General features: G+C 36.7%; 1 protein-coding gene and 1 long non-coding RNA gene across 3 annotated transcripts in view; one reads left to right on the top strand and one right to left on the bottom strand.

Annotated features, from left to right (window-relative positions):
- Positions 1 to 110: 110 nt before the first annotated feature.
- LOC128508869 (A disintegrin and metalloproteinase with thrombospondin motifs 20) overlaps positions 111 to 21,390 on the bottom strand; it is a 90,745-nt gene continuing 69,465 nt past the window's right edge. For both annotated transcript variants that reach the window (XM_053480365.1, XM_053480373.1), the window contains 10 exons: positions 12,079 to 12,246; positions 6,909 to 7,082; positions 5,381 to 5,551; positions 3,955 to 4,164; positions 3,651 to 3,780; positions 2,608 to 2,797; positions 2,291 to 2,424; positions 1,495 to 1,586; positions 1,253 to 1,357; positions 111 to 1,123 (listed from right to left, as the gene is read on the bottom strand). In XM_053480365.1, coding sequence (XP_053336340.1) covers positions 1,034 to 1,123; positions 1,253 to 1,357; positions 1,495 to 1,586; positions 2,291 to 2,424; positions 2,608 to 2,797; positions 3,651 to 3,780; positions 3,955 to 4,164; positions 5,381 to 5,551; positions 6,909 to 7,082; positions 12,079 to 12,246 — 1,464 coding nt within the window. In that variant the 3' untranslated portion in view covers positions 111 to 1,033. The remainder of the gene's footprint in view (positions 1,124 to 1,252; positions 1,358 to 1,494; positions 1,587 to 2,290; positions 2,425 to 2,607; positions 2,798 to 3,650; positions 3,781 to 3,954; positions 4,165 to 5,380; positions 5,552 to 6,908; positions 7,083 to 12,078; positions 12,247 to 21,390) is intronic.
- LOC128508883 (uncharacterized) lies at positions 13,427 to 17,131 on the top strand. The gene is made up of 4 exons (XR_008355964.1): positions 13,427 to 13,609; positions 15,756 to 15,800; positions 16,785 to 16,863; positions 17,030 to 17,131. It is a non-coding gene; the product is annotated as an uncharacterized LOC128508883 (long non-coding RNA).

The raw sequence follows: 21,390 nt of genomic DNA, 5'->3' as shown, positions 1-21,390 counted from the left end.
TACATACTGTTACTGTAAAAGCCAAGCATTTAGATTACATTCTGTAATGAATCTAAAAGAAGACATTGTTCATTAAGGATAAGACAACAGACACACTATTTGTTTAATGAAAACTTATTTGAAAAGTTTCTAATGAAAACTTTCATTGTTTTAAACATTCACTTTGGTCAGCGTATTTGCATACTGACCGACTACACTTCTGCTGTTTGTCCTGGTTAGGTATAAATACTTTGCGGTATGAGATGAGTCTGTCTTATAACAAGACAAGAGAGGTTACAATATTCTATAAAACCCTCACCCTGAACGAAAGGGTCTGTTTTCCAGTATGCATGTACTGCTAATAAATGTTTCTGCTGCAATAACTGTCTCACCTATAATCACAGCTTTATGCCATTTCTTCATCGGTCAGAGTGCGGGTTCTTTAACAAGGTTTAAAGAAACTCTTATGTGGTAAATTTGACTTAAGAATTGACTAACATTTTCAGAAAAGATTCTCATGGTGCCTTTAAGATAGGACAGGATTTAAATTGGGAGCTAAAAGAATGCTGAAAAATATTTCCTACTAATTGATCGTACTCTAATATTGAAAATGGGCAGGCACAAAATAACAGTGCATGGAATATTTTGTTACTAAATTTCGACACATCTCGTCTACAGTTCTGAGACAGCACAGACGCTGTGCTTGTGAGTGCTCGAGGGAGGACATGACACTTCTGGTGATTTTGGAGGGAATATTGAGCTGTGTCTCACTGCAGTCCTGATTATTAACCAGAGTTGCAAAAGAGCAACACAGAGTGTGCAAGACACTGATTTTCCATTAAAGAAAGACTTGAGGCCTCAGTACACTTTCAAGGCAAACCACAGTAGTCATATGCATGTAAAATACGTTTGCATGTACAGACCAACAGTTCTTCATGTGCATTCATGTGGTCTAGTGCATGTGACCATTTTTCACAAAAGAAACATTCCACCAATGCCAAGGCCCTGGTGGAAGTTTGCAGCTATGCACTTGCAGGCTTGACTTGAGTGTCATTCACTGGATCTGGACAAGAAGGCCAGTATGAGGATGAGGCAGACACTTTCCACAGAATCCTCCACAGCGCCCGTAGACACGTGTTGCATCCTGACAGGAAGACATTTGACAAGTTGCATAACGTACTTTGAATCCTTTCTTAACATGCGAAAAGTGCACCATAGCTTGATATTGCTTCAAACAACGATTTTCAATAAATAAAAATGTTCCTCTTCTTACCTCTGATCGATGGACTTTGATCGAGACATAGTTGCCTTGGGGCACCCACTTAGTTAACTCAGCCACTTTTAGTCCTGTCCCAGTCAGATTGATGCTGAACTGACCCTGAACAAATTATAAAATTGTTACAAAAAGATCACACACAGCTTACCACAGCCGATGCATCTATTTGGGCAGCAGTGGCTGTTTCCAGATCAACTCAGTAGTATGATATGTTCAACTCTGGCATCTCAAATCCCTACCTGAGGGCATCTAGCAGCACTGTAACAGTCTCCAGCACTGCCGAACGGAACAGGGTGGCCAAGAAGGGTTTTAGAAAACTGCACGTCTGTGGCTGTGTTAAACAAAACACAAGAATTCAATACAGTCTGGGAAACACATGGGCATTTCACCTAAATCTCATTACAATAAGACTATGTGTCATAATATAAGCTTATAACGATAAAAATATGATAAGGTGATCATAAATATAATTTGTGATATGAAGACGATTGACACTTTTTTCATTACAAGCTATAAACAGTTTTAAGTCAAACCAGGACTTAATTTACAGAGGCATCTAGCACAGTACAGTGATGAGACTCTTAGTCACAGTAAAATTGTTGAATGGTGCAAACGTGTGAACATTCACTGAGTGGAATGCCTGATCTTTGAAAATTGAGAGATAACTTTTTTCCAACTTGCAGAAAAGATTATCTGTCTTTGGGAACTGTACACACAATCTTTCATGAGCACCACTTGCACATTATTAGAGACCATTTTGTTGCCACATACCCCATACAGTCCTGAGCTTGCTCCAAGCCATTTGTGTTTGGGTCATTAAAGGAATTCACAGTGAAGCAGGCCTGGGGTATTGACAAAACTTTCTACACTTAATGGTATTCAAGCACTAGTGATTATGTAGATTATACAGAGAAATAAAGGTGATTTTTATTCTCATAAATGGGTTCTGGTTTTTGCCAAACCAAAAGCCACAGTTTTTACTTGAACACTATTCATAAAGGCATTTCATCAGGTAAGCATTTACAGTGCACTTACTGATTATTCGCATAGTTTTGAGGTCCAGTCTCACTCTGTGGAAGAGAGTGTAGCCCATTGCTGGATAGTCATTTCTGCAAGCACAGTCCTGACGTCTGCTGCCATTATGCGGACACTCAAAGGGGTTGTTCAGTCTAGAAGACGAAAAAAAAAAAAAAGATCAATGAAAAGTCAGTCAGACACTTATCTGCCTATTTGTTCTTTATACTGTTAGTTCCATAAGAAAGGCAAATTAATGTAATTATAGCAATTAACTAAATCAATTTCAAAAAAGAATTTCTAAAGCACCTAAAATACGATCATGGAGAAAACGTTACCTGTATCCATACACCTCTGAGTAATTGTCAGTGTGGCCGCTGCGTAGAGTCACATACTCCTTTGGAAAGCTGGTCTGCATGTCTGCACAGTAAATCTGGAGAACTTTCGATTTAACTCTGAGGTGATGTTCGCCATCTTTTCTTATACCTTCTCTCATCTGTAGCTCTTTGCAGTTGGAGGCCAGTTCACCTAAAAGATACAAATCTTAATCTCAACAAATGCAGTTCGAGTGTAAATGATACAGTCATTGCACCACTATGTGAGTGTTCATATTCTCACTGTACCAAGACCAGCATATTTCTCCATTTTCGTTTCTGTATAGTGTAATTTCCAGGTGGATTAAGAAACATGTCCTGGGAATCACTGATTGGCAGTAAAATATGAATGCTGAACACCGAAGCCTGATTTGGCAGGAAAGTCTACATCAAAAATCTCTAGTCATTTGCCAAAGCATCTGAAAGCCAGAGAATGAGCCTGAAAGAGATTTAGCAGCCAGTGTTCTCTCTGTTACGTTCATAAATATAGATAGTATTCATGATGCCCGAGTCATATCAGTCAAAAACATACATGAGCTGGTTTTAGAATTCGTCCTTTATGACAGGCCCGAATATTAAATTACGGATTACAGATAAACTATGGATTAAGGATAAATAACTTCAAACAAGGTTGAATATCAAAATCGCCAGAGCAATGCAGACTTTGAAGAAAAAAACATTCCTCTCCACTAAACAGTATCAGTATCTGGCTCAGCGAAGGCAATTTAATTTTATTATAAAGCATTTGTGTTTGAGCAACAGCCACAGGCAACAAAGAGCTGAGCCATGTGTGGAAATCTGGAGCTGAGACATTATTTAGAAACTGACTTTTCAAAGAAAACACATGCACATCAAGACAGCAGTATATCAGTGAAATTTATCTCTGGAGAATGAATAATGTTTTATTAATATTATAAAATGCTGAACAGAAAGACATGTAGTAAGTTAGTAACTGAGACTCTGAGATGAACTCTACATACAGTACATATATCCAAAATAATACTAACAATGTCTCTGTCTGCATGCTGCCTGAGAATGAGGTCGGGTGGATAACGAGCAGTTTTTAGAGGGGAGCTGCTGATCAGTGAGACACTCCACTGTCCTCTGCATCACTCCATCACCACATGTCTGAGAACACTGAGAAAAAAGCAGAACAGAAAAAAAACTATACTGGCTGATCAAAATAGAAAAAAGGATGGCAATGAAGGCATACTTTAATACTCCAAAGACCTCTACCATGCTGTTAGCATGGAGGGAAAGAACGGATATGTGAAGAACGACAAGATTAAACACACAGACACACTCACACACCTTGCTCCATGGACCAGCTTTCCAGTACACAGATAGTGGGCATAGTGGGAGCTGGCATGGCTGGGTGTTCGGTGGAGGAGGCTGTGGGCACTTAGAAGGCAAAACCTGGGTATAAGACTGAGCACCAAACACCTGCAGGTTGGGAGCAGAAGGTACTGCTGTGCATGACACTATCCTCTGCTGGTAACCCACACCACAACTCACAGAGCACTGAAACACACAAACATGTTCCCGTAAGTGCATGCCTGTCTATATTGCACATCATTTACATTTAAATAGTAATCCATGATTTAATATTCAGGCCTCTGTTATTACGGACATTTTTCTAAAACAAATTCTAAAACCAGCTCATGTAAGTTTTTTAACTGATATGACTCAGGCATCATGAAGCCTATATTTTCTATACTTTCAAATGTAACAGAGACAAAACAGTACAGCACACAAAACTGTAAATTAACAAATTTAAAAAACCTTGATGAATGACCTGTGACTGAATCAAAACAGTCTGAATATATTATATAATAATGGATAAAAGAAATGCACTATATAAAAAGGATATAAAATGTGTCAAGGAAACCCCAAATCTAATTCATAATTTAGTTTTTTTTGTTACATTAGGAACAGAGGTAAGGAAAAATTGTCTTTATGCTCAGTAGAGCATTACTTTATCGTGGATTGACTAAGTCATGTATTCTTAAGCGGTGCTGTGCACGTGCATGAGATTTGCCATGTGATTAGATAGGTAGATAGATAAATAGATAGATAGATACTTTATTGATCCCAAAAGAAATTCCAGATATCCAGCAGCCACAGAGACAGTAACACAAAGGTTGTAGATTGCACACTGTATATCTTACATATGGTCTGTACACACAGGGTAATTTGATAACTGACCAGAGGTAACTAGTGCAATGGAAATCTAAGAACAAACACTGCAAGATATAGATCGAGTTAAGCATATAAATAATAAATTTAAAAAAACACAGCTTAATTGCAGTTCAGTCATGTTGTGCAATTTTATATGTGGCAAAAAGACAGCTGACATGGCTTCATCAAAAGTAAGCAAAATATTCTGATTGTGCATTTTGTTTTTAGATTATTATGCCCTGTTTAGACAATGCTTGGTGGAATGCAAGCAGACATCGCCAGAAGGTTTGGAGATGCCAAAAATACCATTTGCAGGATATGTGTAAATATTCTGAACAACTGGATCCACTGCTGATCACTGTAGGTCTGGAAGCCCAAGAGTGACAATGCCAAAGCAAATTAATTCAATGGCATCATTTGAGGAAACATACAAAAATGCATCCACTACTACTGATGGCACTTTAGGGTTACACTCGATAAATTCCAATAAATTCATTGGGAAACAGTTCTTTTATCGATGAGTATATAGTACAGTACAACAGTAATATTGGTACATCACCTGTGTCCATGTTGCAGTTACCCAGACGTACTGACAGGGGGTGCTAATGCAGGGCTGATAAAGTTCAGGTCTGCTTGAGGGGTCACAGAGACTCTCAGAGACTAGATTCTTCACTCCATCCACACACAGAACTGTCCTATGTCTAATACCTTCTCCACATGTAGCGTTACACTGGTCAAGCATAGAGGAAAGAGCAAGAGACAGAACTTTAAAAATCAACATTTTGAATGTATTATAAGGGAATTTTAAGGCATTTGATGCTTAATCATTTTCTGTTCAAAACGTATCATAAATAATTGTATTTTTTTTGCACTGTGTAGAATAGCAATCTCAAGTTCTGGATATCTGCTGCAGAATAGCCCAAGAGAATAATATATATATATATATATATAATATATATATATATATATATATATATATATATATATAAGAAAATTTAAAAAGTAAAACTAAAAAGTTCATGGAAACAAATGACATGGCAGGAGTTGCAAGAGTGACCACAAGGAGCAGTGTTGTGCTACTAAACTGAAATCCTCCCACACCCTTAAAAATCTTTGTAATATGCTAAATGGTTCTGCAGTCCTTAAGCTTCTACTACGGAAGCTTACATCAGATAGTACTCGATCCATAGAAAGGATCCCCTGTCCTGCACATTTTAGTAATTATATCACCTCAGTCTTCATACCTAAATACTAATGATTAATCGTTTCTTCTAAAATTGTGGATCTCAATTAAGGTGTATTTCTTTTACAGCTACTAAGTGGACTTCATGACGTTGAGCACAGCACATATGATCTAATTTATTATACTTATATTTAATTTAAAAACAATCAAATACAACCCTATGTTAACTAGTTAGACAATATACAGTATGTACCTGACAGGTTTTTTTTTTAGACTTTAAGTCCATTTCAAATTCTCACCCCAGGACAGATAAAAGGATGATGAGACGTAACAGAAGAATGTTTAAGTGAGCATGTTATTGTTTCAGTGTGCTGGGAAGGTTGAGATCAGTTTTGAATATTGTCAGTCGCTCTGCTTTATTTCCCACATACTCTCTCTATCACTGTCAGCAGGAGCGTCTGAGAAAATCTTCAGCAATGCCTTTGAGGGTCCCATAAAAACTTCTCTCCTCCAGACGTGGTTTGTACTTTATCAATTAAACGAGTGCTCGAGCCACTCTAGGCTGCCTAATGAATGATCAACAGCTTACTGATGACTGTAAAACTAAATTGCTCTCCTAAATGCTTGCATACTGTGTGAAAGGCCCAAGTTATGTGAGTTTAATCAGATTTAAAAACAAACACACCAGAGGTGTGCAATGTACTGTATCTGGCAAATCAAACAGTGTGGGAATCAAAGAAAGAGGGCCATCTTCAATAAAATGCGTTGTGCCTACATGTGTACCAAGTAACAATTAACAACCAAATAATTGATGAATTTGTTGAAGATAACCAGTTTAGTTACCACTACGATTTTACATAAAAGATGTTAAAGAGAGGTTGAAAAGGAAAAGTGGAAATCTCACCTCTTGCCACTCACTGGCTAACCAGCTATAGGCCTGACACTCAGGAAACAAACACTGCTGCAAAGTGCTTGGACGCAGACGAGCATCACACAGGTCTTCTCCTACACGACCTTTGCCTTTCAACCTGCAGTACACGTCACGTTTTTGCACTCCAACCCCACAAGTGACTGAGCACTGTGAACACACAAAAATACACAAATTACATTATTTAATTTAATACTCACTCATGCATTCATCATCTATACCGCTTTATCATGTATTCAGCGTCGCGGGGGGCCAGAATCCTATCCCAGGAAACAGGGCACGAGGTGGGGTACACCCTGGACAGAGTGCCAATCCATCACAGGGCACACACACAGACACACTCCCACACTCATTCCCACACTACGGGCGATTTGAGAGCGCCAATTAGCCTAATTCGTATGTATTTGGACTGTGGGAGGAAACCGGAGCACCCGGAGGAAACCCACCAAGCATGGAGAGTACATGCAAACTCCATCCACACAGAGACAGGAATCGAATCCGGACCTTGTAGGTGCAAGTCTTCAAGTGTTCATCAGTCAAAAAAAGCTACGATACTAATACATTTATATTATGTTATTGACCCAAAATGTGTCAAAGTTATGGTTCTCAAAGTAGGGTTCATAAAGTTTAGTTATTAGTTGTGTTCACGTGTTTATTAGTTATGTACTCTACAAATGTTAGCAGTGTTCTAGTCAAACCGGGATCTTTAATTTTCTAAATAATCCCAATACACTAATGCACTTATCCCAGTATTTCACTAGTGCTTGAAAACCTTTAAGGCACAAAGTTTTCTCAGTGAGCCACAGCTATGATCATCATGATCATGATCAGACTGCCTGCTTTATGTCTACCACCCTCCAAGGAAACTCTTTTAACGGCCCAAACATGTGGACATCACTGTGAGGTCAGGTCTGTGGGATGAGGCAATGATGTGAATGTGAATGATTTGTGTGCAGGGTTCCTAAAAACAAAAGCATCAAGATCAGGTGTTTAACTGGCTGAGTCCACTGGAACTACTTCAATGGGCTCCGAGCCACACCGAACAGATAGTCATTCACAGATGTACAGCCTTCTTAAAAACATTTGCACCATTCTATGTTTTCCTAAGAGTCTCATCACTGTACTGTGCTTAAAATGTTCTGGAAATGTCAACAGGTTTTTACACCAAAATTTCATTACAAACCCGTATTTAAATATCCTTATATTATAGTACTACTACTACTACTACTAACAACCACCAACAACAACCACCAAAAAATTATAGTAATAATAATAATAAATTTTTTTTTTATATAATTATAACGACTATTATAACTATTGCCATTTATTTTTCGTTCAAATGTTTAAATAAACCTGTGATGTGTCATAAAAAAAAGGTTTAGAAAATATTTTAAATAAAAACCATGGTGTAACTGATTTGTTTTCGGTGGCAAAAAAAAAAAATTCTGATGAATTTTTAAAAGCCATGTCCATGTGTTTGTTTTGAATGTGAGCACTAATTGCTCTAAACTGGTTTTGTTTTGTCTTCAGCACCTGATTCACACACGGTTATTATGTCTTAACACTATCAGGCCGAACACAAAGCTAATGAAAACATTTTCATTTAAATTCATTTAGATTGTCTGAGAGAGGCATAAGGTTACTTCAAACCAGATCTTATCGAGATAAACTGTTTGATGTCCCGCTGTTATAAGCGTAGCTTCTTCTCCTGTCTAAAACATGTGGCAAGGATCAAAGCAAAGCAAAGATGAGCTGACTGTGCTCAGTGCTTTCTTCTTTCCTTTGCTTATCTTGTTCAGTGTGTATTGATATGTGGTCTTTGTAATTTACTTTGTAGTTAAAGCAGGATTTGGGGGTGGGTACAAAACAAATGATGTGGGTTGAAATTTCACATAAGCCAGGTATCTGATCAGAACACGAGAACCTGGAAACAATGTATACATAAATAGGGAGAATGCTATAACACAGAACTGAGCAAGAGAATAAAACAGAAGCCCCCTGATAGTACACAAGCAGTTTGTAGACCCAATCTAACAAAAAGGACAGTTGTAGTTGTTGTCCTTTTCTCCTTTTTAAATTTTTTTTCTTTTTTATGTTAAATTTTTTCAAGGTGTGTCTTTTCTTGCCCTGTTAGCTATACAGAGTCCTTTTCTGCTGTTGAGCAATCACACTTCACATTTTCTTGCAGAAATGCAGTACTGTGCAAAAGTTTTAAGCCATCCCCTTTTTATTCAAATGTAGATTGAATTACAGAAATAATAACAGATGTTTTACCACAACAGGCTGCAAAGTGCCTAAAGATACAATTAAAAAATTGGTTGTTGATGTAACAACTTCTGCAGCGACCTCATTTGCACTCTCATCTCGTTTCCAACCACTCATCATTCAGCATCACCATTATACTAATTACCGGGCTGATCATCTGTCATCATCTGCTCCTGTTTCTCACTGGTTCATGCCTTAAATTAATTTAACGCTTAAATGATCTATAGATCACTGTGAGCCTTAACAATCAAAAACATTGCTCTGAAACTGGTCAGGTACAGGGACTGGACTTAAAATGAGAGCCACAAAAGTTCTTCTGGAAGCCTAGTAAACTATTCCTCAAGAATGCATTAAAAAATACAAGAAAGCCTGTTTTTTTTGGAAGCAAAATATGAAAAAATAACGGCTGGTTCAAGACCTTTGCACAGTACTGTACTGTACATTGCTTGTTAAAAGAAAAATTACTTATGTGCAGGGCAACAACATACAGTACAAGCATGGGCTTCTTTCTAATGCAAACATTAACGTTACTTCTTACTACATCTAAGAACTGAAGCCATCTAATGCTGTAGCCTGTGCTGTAAGTTAAGTGACTCATTAAAGGAAATTATACAAGACATGATGTCAATCCATAAACATATAAGAGTATGGAGGTAAGATATTGATAAATAAATAAATATATGAAACAAAAGAGAATGCTATTAACTTACAAAGATTTCAAATAAACAGTTGGGGATTATTGTGTTACAGTTGGGTTACTATTCCGAGCAAAAAAATCTTTTGCGCTTCTTTTTTCAATCCACACTAGAGCCTAGATAGCAATATTTATGTTGTTTGAATCACAGTCCTGTTTTTTTTTTATCTTTTTTTTTTTTTTATGTTCAGCTGTCTTTACTTTACTCACAAGACTAACAATGATGACCTTATCTTCTGTATGTCTGTACAATATATGGTTGAATAAATTTATGAGCTTTAGATAGCTTTGTCTTTAATCAGGAGATGATGAGCAGACAATTATTTCCATCTTCAAATGTCAAAGTGCATTATTAGCTTCAGACAGACATTTTCCAAAAGTCCCCCAATTCCACAACCTACCACCATATGGATTTTGCACCCATATTAACTGAAATCCCCTAAAGAGAACATAAAAAAAAATCACTATGCAGCAGTCTTACCTCCTCTGCTTAGACCCAGGAATCATGCAGGATTGAGGGATTGCAAAAAAAAAAAAAGAAAAGAAAAAAAAGCCTAAGCGGGACAGATTTCTAAAGTTGTCAGTCATAGGCATGTTAAGATATAAACCATGCATTTTTGTTCTAGTTGTGGATTTCATGCTTAATGGTGGTATGTGAAGATGCCTGATTGCTTCCAGACCACAGTGGAATTGACAAAGGAATGGTCTCCTCTCTCGGGGGAAGTAAGGGGTAGCATCATCGGACCTGGGAGACCGACACTGAACCTGTCTCAATACCACCAATTAGATTTCATGCATGTGAGTTTAAGTAGAATGCCAGTAACTGCTTCACTCTTAAACCTGTTTCTGTAACTGGTTCCAGACAAGACTTTCCCTGTTTATATCTGGCCTCAGGTTGAACTTGTGGAATAGGAGGAAATGAGCCCCTGGGATGCCACTTGTTTTACTCACGTACATACACCATTTCTTTCCAAAGTATTCCATGATGGATTGCGTGAGAGATCTTCAAGTAGTTTAGGTTGGTGATAAATTTCGGATTGTCTTTGTTTGTGGCTCACCAGCTGTGTATATGCGCATGAGTGTGTGTCTTGACTTGATGTGACAATATGTTCTAAAAGTATGTCACCCCTTAAGGACTATAAAGAGCGAAGCAGACATTTCCAGTTTGTGGTCGGCTCCAACAGGACTGAAAACTTTTTCATACACACACACACACACACACACACACACACACACACACACACACACACACACATTTACAGAGCCCTCTTTGTCCAAGTATAAACATGCATATATATATCCCCTGCTTAGATTTTGGAACTACAATCCTAGAGCTGGGGGAAATTACATTTTTGATAATATTGATATTTTACAATTTGATTACTCACACTTTGCTCTCTTAGAAACAGAAACAATCTATGAAACAAGCCTATGCTACATCCAACCATGATTTGAAACACATGGATTTCTAACTGATTAGGGTCCAGCACCATGGACTCACATAGATATAGGCTGCAATTCACCATCCAAACAAACTTAGTAATTTAAGACAGGATCATGACAGATAAAGGGAACATCTAAGCTCTACTCCATTACATGTCTGTTCCTTAAACAATCATTAATGCACTTGTTCAACTGGTTGTGAGTTATAAATACAACCGTGATGAGACATCAGTTCACTGCAGGACACAATGCACATACACAGTCACGTGCTTGTTCACATCTTCTGCTTTGAGTTCCTCTTAAAAACCCAGAGGAAGCCAAAACAGACATATGGAGAACTTGCAAATCACACAGACAGTAACCTGAGCTCAGAAACAGGGACCCTGGAACTAGAGCTGCAGTAGCAATGCACCCGCTGCTTCCTAAAACATGTATCCACTAAAGTAAAATACCCAAGAGCAATTCTAAGCTAGAGATTTCAAAGCAAGTTTCAAAATTAATGGCAAATGTGGACATAATTGTATGGTGTGTAATGGGTGCTTTATGTGTTTTTTTCCTCTTTCATACTGTTTATCTCATACTGTTTATATGGGCAAGTAATCCTACATTACCACTAGGCACTTTGCTTCTATGTGTTGTCATGGGATTTTCTGTAGTAAGGAAGCACATAATTACTTATAGTAACTTTTTCCTTGTTGCATCTTGCTCCTGCAGATGGTTAATTGGGATTGTTGTAATGCATACCGCTTGCCACTTGGTGGTTTTCCAGCTGGGACACGGTCCTGCCCTGCAAACTTTGCTTGTCCTCGGTCGGGGAAGATGTGCACAGTGTTCTTCTTTTGTTTCAGTCTGGTTACGGTAAACGCAGACCAGTTCCCTTTCCACGTTTCCCTTTCCACAAGTCACAGAGCACTGCAGGGGATGACATACATAAACATCAGATTTAGCATTGCATATAAAAGACCAGCACACAAACTGAAAACTAATTTAAATGAAAGCATGCAAATTCAAAGGTTTAGTCTAATATTGCAGGAGAAGCTCCTCCAGGTTGTACAAACATCTGCCTCAAAATACAGTTCCCACGATGTACTATATGTAAAGTGTGCAGAGTGTTTAAAGTCACATAAATGTTTATGCCCATGGGAGAGACGAGGTGAGAGGGAGGCCTTCAAGACCACGGTGCTCTTTAAGCATCATCTGGTTCCAATATACATGGGTAAAACATACAAGGCGCATTTCTTAGAAAGCATAATGAAGCAAAGGGAGGACCTCTGGGAGAAGCTGCAAGTCATTTTTCTAAGAATATCAATTAAATTCCTGTTTCTTTTCTATGTTTATTGGTATAAACGTAATTACAGAGCAGTTAAATCTATTTGTCCAGGCTAAAAGTTTATCTATACACAATATGCATATAAGCCTATACTTATCCAATTAGATTATTTAGAAACTTGGAAAATGACATTAAATCAGTCTCAAATGCATAATTCATTTTAAAAAGAAAAAAAGAAAGAAAGAAAAATTCTTTCAGTGGCATGCCCTTGGTCATACTACCTTGATAAAAAAAACCATAGTGGAATACATGGGATACAAATGAATTAGAAGTTAAAAACAACATAATGTACCAAAAGGATAACATGGAGGAGGGAAAGCCTACAGAACAATTTTGTGAACAAGCTGGTACAACACTAAAAGACTTTCAGCCACAGCAGTATCCATTAAACCTTAAAAAGCGCACACAGAAAAGCCTGTGTTACACACACACACACATATGCCTCCATCACAAACGTGCAATTACTGAGGCATGTTAAACACAGGGCTTTAGTTTGTTGAGAAGACATCAAAGTATAGTGTGTAAAGTGACTGATCCTGAACATGCAGGCAGAAGCATTCTGCTCACTGGTAACATCATTGTGCCCTTTTACTCCGCTCACCACAGAAAACAAAAAGCAAGACTGGGAAGAATATGTGGGGTGGGGACAATAGGTGTAAGCCCCTCCTCACGGCTGTAACAGAGTGAAAGAGGAGAAGAGAAAATGAGCAAGAGGGAGGAGAAGTGGAGTTCGCCATACACCATACCGAGCTGGGAAACAGACGCATGACAATTTTGACAGAGAGTGGACGGGTGTAAGGGGGTGAGCTTTCGTTCTGCATTTATCAAGCTCATCTGTCAGACATCAGTTAAACACAGATGGACGCAAAGAAAGCTGACATATCCTACTTTGATGTACAGTAAAGAAGGAAAGGAGAAGGGGAATCCCCATGATCTACCTACACAGTAAGTAATATCTTAAAGTTATTGGTTATGTGCTCTGTATTTTGGTATAATCTAAATTGATAGGTGACCATTGTTTAATAGAGACCATGTTCAAAATCAAATTAGTGTGCCCTTAGACATCCATAAGCAACTACAGAATCTACTAACACCCAGATCTTTATGGCTTTCAACTAAGAATTTTTTAAATAATTTTTTTAAATAGGAAACATTTGATGGAAATTTCTAATTGGAAAGAACTGCCTTGTTGTAAAGTTCAAGCTAACTGAGAGAGAGAAAAAAATGTGGTCATATTGGGAAAAAAATGTAAAGATTTCAGCTTCCTTTAATTAAAAAGAATTTAACTGCTTCGTTAAAAATAAGTATTTTGTAGTTTGTTGTATTAAAAGATATAGCGGGTGTCATGAGAGAAGGAATTTAAGTAACAGATTTTGGCCAACATTTTTTTTCTATCTTGGATCACTAGCAGAATATTATTGCTATCAGGGCTGCTTTGAAGACATGAACCCAACAGCCTCTTAGAGTAAGACGCCTGCAGTGAGCTGCAACATTGTGGAGCAAAGTCGCCTGCTCTTTAATGGCAATTGAAATCTGCTGTTAATCTGAAATTTTCCACCATAGTTCAATTTGGACAGGAAACCTAGAAAGAACACAGATGAAGATCTTGAATGAATTTGCGAATAGGCTGAATACCATTCATTTTGCTCAGGGAAAAATTGCAAATGTCTGCCAAAACAAGCATATGGAGACCAGAAGCTCTTGAAGAGTATAGCAATTTGTTTACACACCCCATCATAGCAGTAGTACCCAGACATCAATGTTAATCAATAAAACACACCCCATATCAATAAAATACATCTCTAATATGCTCATTTAATGCTAACCTGATTTACAATATTCAAAGTTCAAACAGCATGTTTAAGCACCTGTAGTAAACCAAATACAAAAAAGTGACCGTATAGTAACTGTATATATGTATGAAGTTTCATTAAGTCATAGTGTAGATAATTATTTTAAGTCAAGAGGTACAAATGACAATTTAAAGAAGGTTTACAAAGGTGCCAGAGAGGATAAAAACCAGAAAGTGCAGGTTATATTTTTATACTGCTAATCTACAACTTTGCACTATTTTTTAATTCAAGCTATAAAGGCTCGCATCAATTTTTCTAGTTTTCAATTTTCAAGGCATAGGATTTTTTTAAATAAATAATTTGACAAGCTATGCTACATTGAACTGGCGAGCATAATGCTGTGCAATGAACTGATATCTCACTCAGAGTGTTTTTCCGCTTCACGTACAGTGTTCCTAGGATATTGTTAAGTGTAAAATTAATTAAAGGAAAAAGAATTCCTTGATGTGGCTGCTGTGCTCTGATATGCATACCTGCTGGCAGAGATACTAAGCACAGCCCACAGACAGCATGCCTGATGGTGGTGTTTGATCTCTGTTTATTATATCAAAATAAAGGGCATATTAAAGCCTTTGGCCAGATACCCTATGTCAAATACATCTCTTACATCAAAAGAACAAAAGCCATCAGCCATGTTTCCTGGGAGAACAAAAAAAGGAAGTTCCTCGGAGCCCTGGAGACAGATAGATGATAGGAAGCACTTTAGCATGTTCTGGAAGCACTAGCATATAAGGAATGAGGAAAAACAACAAGGGGGACTTATGACAAAGAACAAAGAGAGATAAGAGATAGAGGCATGAGAAGGCTCACACAATGTCAAAAATCCTTAAACAGATATACTTCAAATCTCTGACAAATCCCTTACAACCCAGAAACACTCATATTTGGTGCGATGGGTGAAAACAAAATAGTAATTATACTTTATACTTAAGTATTAGTCTTTATCTACTACTAGTATACCAAACATTAAATAATTGTCTTCACTCTAATCAAGCATGGAAATTAGGAAACGTTACTATATGAGTAAAGTATGAGTATAGGTAGATAACAGTGACGGTGCATTGATGCTCACTATCAAATCTTTTTATTCACTTTTTCTATCCTGACACTACTGTGTGAAACTTTAATGCTAACACCCAATAGTATGCTAGGGTGCTCGCATTTTTAGCCACTAGCCAATAACTTATATGGCTGCATAATCCCTTTTCACACTATGCTTCTGTGTCAATTTTTTTCAGGGGAAACAAATGCTAAATTAGGAACAGGCACCATGAAAACCTCTGGTAAGGCTCAAGCAACTCTGGAGTAACCTCTCAGTTGTAGACTAAGAAATCACACAACTTATGGAAGTCCTCTAACTGTGCATTTCGAATTGTTTTTTTAAATGCCACAAATATGATCAAGTACCTAAAAACTTCTGAATTTCAAATGCGTGTTTGCAATAATTTTTAACTCGCCCAAAATTGAAGCCAGACACTTGAGGCATGTCTGGAAAATATATACACTACCAGTTAAATGTTTGGACACATCTTTTAACTCCATGGTCTTTCCTGATTTGTATTTATTTCTACAATGTAAAACAATGCTAAAGGCATCCAAAATATGCAAAAATCTCCTTTAAACAGTTGATATTGAGATGTGTCTGCTAAAAGTTAAGCCTTCCTAACAGCTCTAATCTGATGTGCTGTAAATCTGTGATTTCTGAGGCTGGTAACTCTAAATGAACTTCTCTGCGGCAGAGGTAAGTTTTAGTCTTGCTTTCATAAGATGGTCTTCATGAGAGCCAGTTTTATCACGATGGGTTTCGCAAATGCACTTGACAATTCTTCCTTTGTATCTAACAACTGGCTGTTGTTGTTACTTAAATCCATAATTTCATATGTGTTATTTCATAGTTTGAAAAAAATCCACCATTACTCTAAAATGTAGAAAATAAAACCAAGCTTTTATCCAAACGTTTGACTGGTACTGTATATATTTTATGTGGAACTCAAAATATAACTCTAGATCAATCTGGAACTGGTTTAGAAACGATTCCAAACCATTTCTTCACACATAATTTCTCTTTCAAGAGAACTAAGACTACCTAATAAACAAAATAGAAAACTCTACTTCAACACTTTTATATGTGACAGTCACTGTTGCCTTGTAAAGAAATATACTGTGGCAACTAAAATATATGGTTGGCACAATTAAAGTAACGAGAGGAATTTTTTACATTTTATTTACAATGCTCAATTCAAACACATTCCCAACTTAATCTACAGGGTTCGGAACAATGTAATGGGACACACTGCTACTAAATAAACTGAAGTTGTAATTTGATAGTTGAAACAGATTTAACAGGTAAGTGTGTTTACAGTCACTCTTTTCTGCTCCTTAAGGATTTACAGTGTAGTAAATAGAACTTGCTGACATTTGCAAGAAACACTGCTACAACTTGTGAATAATGCATGAATCACTGCTACCAAACTTTGCCATAACCAGGAAAATCCCTATGAATTGTTTCTAGAAGCCATGATGCTGGTGTCTAGAGGAGAACTCCAGGATGGTTTAAAGCACGGCATTTAATACAGAGCTTCATCACCATTCACCATTCCAATTGGGGGGAACCGTCTTTATGATCTTTTCATTTCTTCATCAGCTTTTGGGGTTGTTATGGAGAACCAAATCATTAGTCTTTAAAAATATATTCATAGTCAAATATAGACTATAACTATATATAAGATAGTTTTCTCCTTTATTTGTCCACAAGCTATTTCTCCCCTATCATAAGTTCATAAGACCTTGATGTCCTCAAATAAGGACATCACATTTTCCCTCATCTACATTGTGTTTATGTCCTTGTAAAATCACTGAGTACTACTCTTTTTTGTGAGTACTACTCACAAACTACTACAACTTGCTGGCATCATTGTTATTGACAGAGGAGAAAGAACCATCCCTCCCATCCAATTCTGCTGTCTGAGTCAGATTTGACATTAAAAATCTATGATCAATACAGCAAATGCCTATTAGTTGTAAATGTTCAAATACTAATTTTTGACAAAAACTTTGTTAACTTAATTAACACCTCTCTGTAATATTCCTTGGTTAAGAAGATATCTTAATGCAAAAATCATAGCTAATTCAACTGTGTGCATTGTTCATTGTATGTTTCTTCTTATGTTTTCTTTCTATGATGATACACTTTTACAAGTCATGAGGAAAAAAGCCAACAAAAGTGTGCTAAATAATTGCAACACATGGAGGATTAACATTAAGCCCCATGTAGTTATTATATTATTTAGCTACTTAACAATTCAAAAAGGCAATTGGTTCCTTAAACAAGTGATAGCATCTATCATACAGCAAAGGGTGTTGAATACACAGATGTTTTTGTTCTAGTCTAAGTTTTACTAATGTTTGACACCTGCATCACATGTGTCTTATTAACACATTCCTCCAAGCCGAGAATTCTCAGCTTATTCTCTCTCAGTTATGAACGCATGAAACAGGGATGCTATTTATCTCCCCATTATTAGGGTGCTGTAGATGTGATGTGAGCTATGCTAAAATTCTAATTGAGGTAAGTAGTCTAAGATAAACAATGAATTACTGCTACCACAATTTACCATAACCGGAAAAATCCCTATTGATTTTTCCTAATGGACATGATGCCGGTGTCTAGAGCACGACTTTAAGCAGTTTTACAACACTCCTTTTTTCTTAAGCTTCTCTATACCATTCCACTTAAGGAAACCCATATTAATGTATTTATGATCCTTTTAATGTTTTAGCACAAAGACTGTTATCTCATCAGCTCTTTAGGTCATGAGGGGGATTAAATCACGAGACATTAAAAAAGTTTAGACAACAATTCTGCCTGGATTATATATATATATATATATATATATATATATATATATATATATAGGAACATACATTTTATACCCCCACCCCCAAATTTTCTCCCTTTTTTGGTTTTGTTCAATTCCCACCCACAAGTCATTTCTTCCCTACCATAGCCAGCTGAGAACTGTCTGCTTATTCTCTCTCAGCTGTAATCACATGGCATGGAGATTCTATTCAGCTCCTTCTTTATTATGGTGCTTTGGATATATGTCATGGATTAAATGTGATGTGAGCTGTGCTGAAGTTCTAAAAGAAGGTAAGTAGTCCAAGGTTTCCCATGATGGAAATAAATGAACCACTGCTTTAATATACAGTATTACGTGGAGTTGATTATAACATGTATTTATATGAAGCAACTCCTTAAACTATAATTTGTGTTAGTGGTAATGATATTCCAAATATATTTACTTATGACTGTTTTTGACTTTTAGGATGTGATTTATGTCTTTTTTCTGATATTCATGAAAATATTTTTTCTGATATTTATGTAAATTATGTAAAATGACATTATGCACAAAAGCAGGTTGGGATATTTTATATATTAAGAGCTGTCTTAGAGATAGACAGGCTGGTATTTCCTCCCCATCTGTGCACCAGCAGTAGTAACTTGCCATATAATTCAAGTAGAAACAGACCAGGCAGGTAATTCTGGTGCATAGAGTGAATAATGGGGAAAAATCCAAGATTATAATTCCTTAAGCACCTAAAAATTGTAATAATTGCAATTATTACAATTTTTAACCTTAGTCAAGTAAAGTTACTAGCTCTCAGGGCTACAGGTCTGTATCTGTAGAAGACAAAAAGGCAACTGCATACTCAACTTGCATTTAAGATCAATTGTTATCATTGGTTTTTACACCACAGAGCTTTTTAATTCTCAATCCTAATTAGTCTGAAGCAAATGATAAACTTTTTGTTCTAATACATTACACAGAGTCTTGTGTGTCAGATACTGCACATAAACAATTTTATTTTTATTATATTTTTGATATTTCTGTAAGGACATATTTATCAAGGTAAAAAAGGTAAGTAGTCCAAGGTTTCCCATGATGGAAATAAATGAAACACTGCTTTCTTAAACTACTTAAACTATAATGTATGTGATAAAAAGAGAAGGGTTAAGTACATAGTTAAAAGATGCATGATATACAGTCATTTGTAAAATCTTAAGGCAGCCCTCATGTCTTCATATTTTGCTTCCAAAGACACAGACTTTCTAGTAATTGTTACTGTAATAATTCTCCAGGCTTTCTGTAGGACTTTGTTTGCTTCAGTCCAGTTCCTTTACCTGACCATTTTTAGAGGAACGTTTTTTGTTTGTTAAGTCACAAAGTGGCTTAAAATTCATTAAAGAATAAAAAAAAAACATCTAATTTAAGGCATAAATTAGTAAGAAACAGGTGCAGATGAGGACAGATGATTCGTCCAATGGTGATGCTAAATGCTCAGTGATTAGAACAGACAAAAGAGGAAATAAGGTTGCTGCTACTAAGTTTGTTACACAAACAACCAATTTTTAAATTGTATCTTTAGGCACTTTGCAGCCTGTCTCAATAAAACATCACTCACTTACTTATCATCTATATGGCGTCGCCTGGAGCCTATCCAGGGGCAGGGTACACCCTGGACAGGGTGCCAGTCCATCGCAGGGCACACACACATACTCATACTCCACAGGCAATTTTGGGAATGGCAATTAGCATGTCTTTGGACTGTTGGAGGAAACCAGAGTACCCGGAGGAAACCCACCAAGCACAGGAAGAAAATACGAACTCCATACACACAGAGCAGGGAATTGAATCTGGCTGGAAATCAACCTCAGACCCTGGAGGTGCAAGGCACCAGTGCTAACCACTAAGCCACCGTACAGTAAAACAAAAAACGTACTGTAAACCAAATGTGAGAATATTTGACTGTTTGATTACTGTCACAGGATGAACCAGGTAAAGTGTGATTTAAAGCCCTGTAGAAATGAACATTTGGAGTTACGGGAGAAATTTAAGAATGCTATATGTACTATTGTTAAAGGTTTTTTAATATAACTTTAATATGGATATGAATTTAAAATATCAAAGTAAAAGTAGAAAGAGGTTTGTGTTTTGCTGTATCACTTGCAGTTGGTTGATTAAGTCAATCTCTGACTTATTGTGTAGAAAATTTGTCATTTAATTTCTATATGACATAAGGAAATAAATATTAGTGAATATTAATAAATAAAGATTAGTGAGAATGCATTATTTCTTTAAAGATACATTATTGGATGGTGTTAAGCATAATTGGTCATTTGATCTAACTATTAAGTACTATGTACCAAAGCAATGTCAATAAATTTGAAAGTCGGAAGCTGAAGCGCTATAATAGGATGCTTATTACAGACTGTTTACCCTACAAGGAGAAATGGAAAACATAAGCTACAATCTTTCTGTTGCTGACATGTCACATCTGTATCCATGGGATAAAGCTAAACCCAACATACTGCACATTTTCAGTGAGCATACAGTGCCTGGAAACGTGTATTAATATTTATGGTTTTATTTTCTTACAAAATTACTATTCTTAGTAATGTAGGCTTTTATAAGCTAAGACAAAAATGTTTGGCTCAAGCCATGTTTTTATTGTTTTATTCTTTTTACCTGATCTACAACACAGACACCTGTTTGCAAGGTAAGTCCTACGGATGTTAAAAGTTAATAACTGTCAAAACCGAATCCAACTGTACATACTGTATAATGAGTCTAGAATTTCACCTGTATGAACATGCTGCTGATTTGGGCAAAAGGTTCCACTCACTGAGAAGTTAAAAGTATTGAAATTCTAGAAAAGATTGCAGCTATGGTATTGACATTTTCTCCTCTCCATGCTGGACCATAAGCCTCTAATAGACATGATATATTTAATGGAATATGGCTAAATGCTGGATTTGTTTTCATAGGGAGGTGGTTTGGTAAAATTGCTGCTGCAGCTGAATTCTGTCAATCA

Source organism: Clarias gariepinus, chromosome 2, assembly GCF_024256425.1.
Source record: "Clarias gariepinus isolate MV-2021 ecotype Netherlands chromosome 2, CGAR_prim_01v2, whole genome shotgun sequence".
Taxonomy (NCBI): Eukaryota; Metazoa; Chordata; class Actinopteri; order Siluriformes; family Clariidae; genus Clarias; species Clarias gariepinus.
Note: the sequence above shows the minus strand (reverse complement) of the source record. Positions and strands in the feature narration are given on the sequence as shown.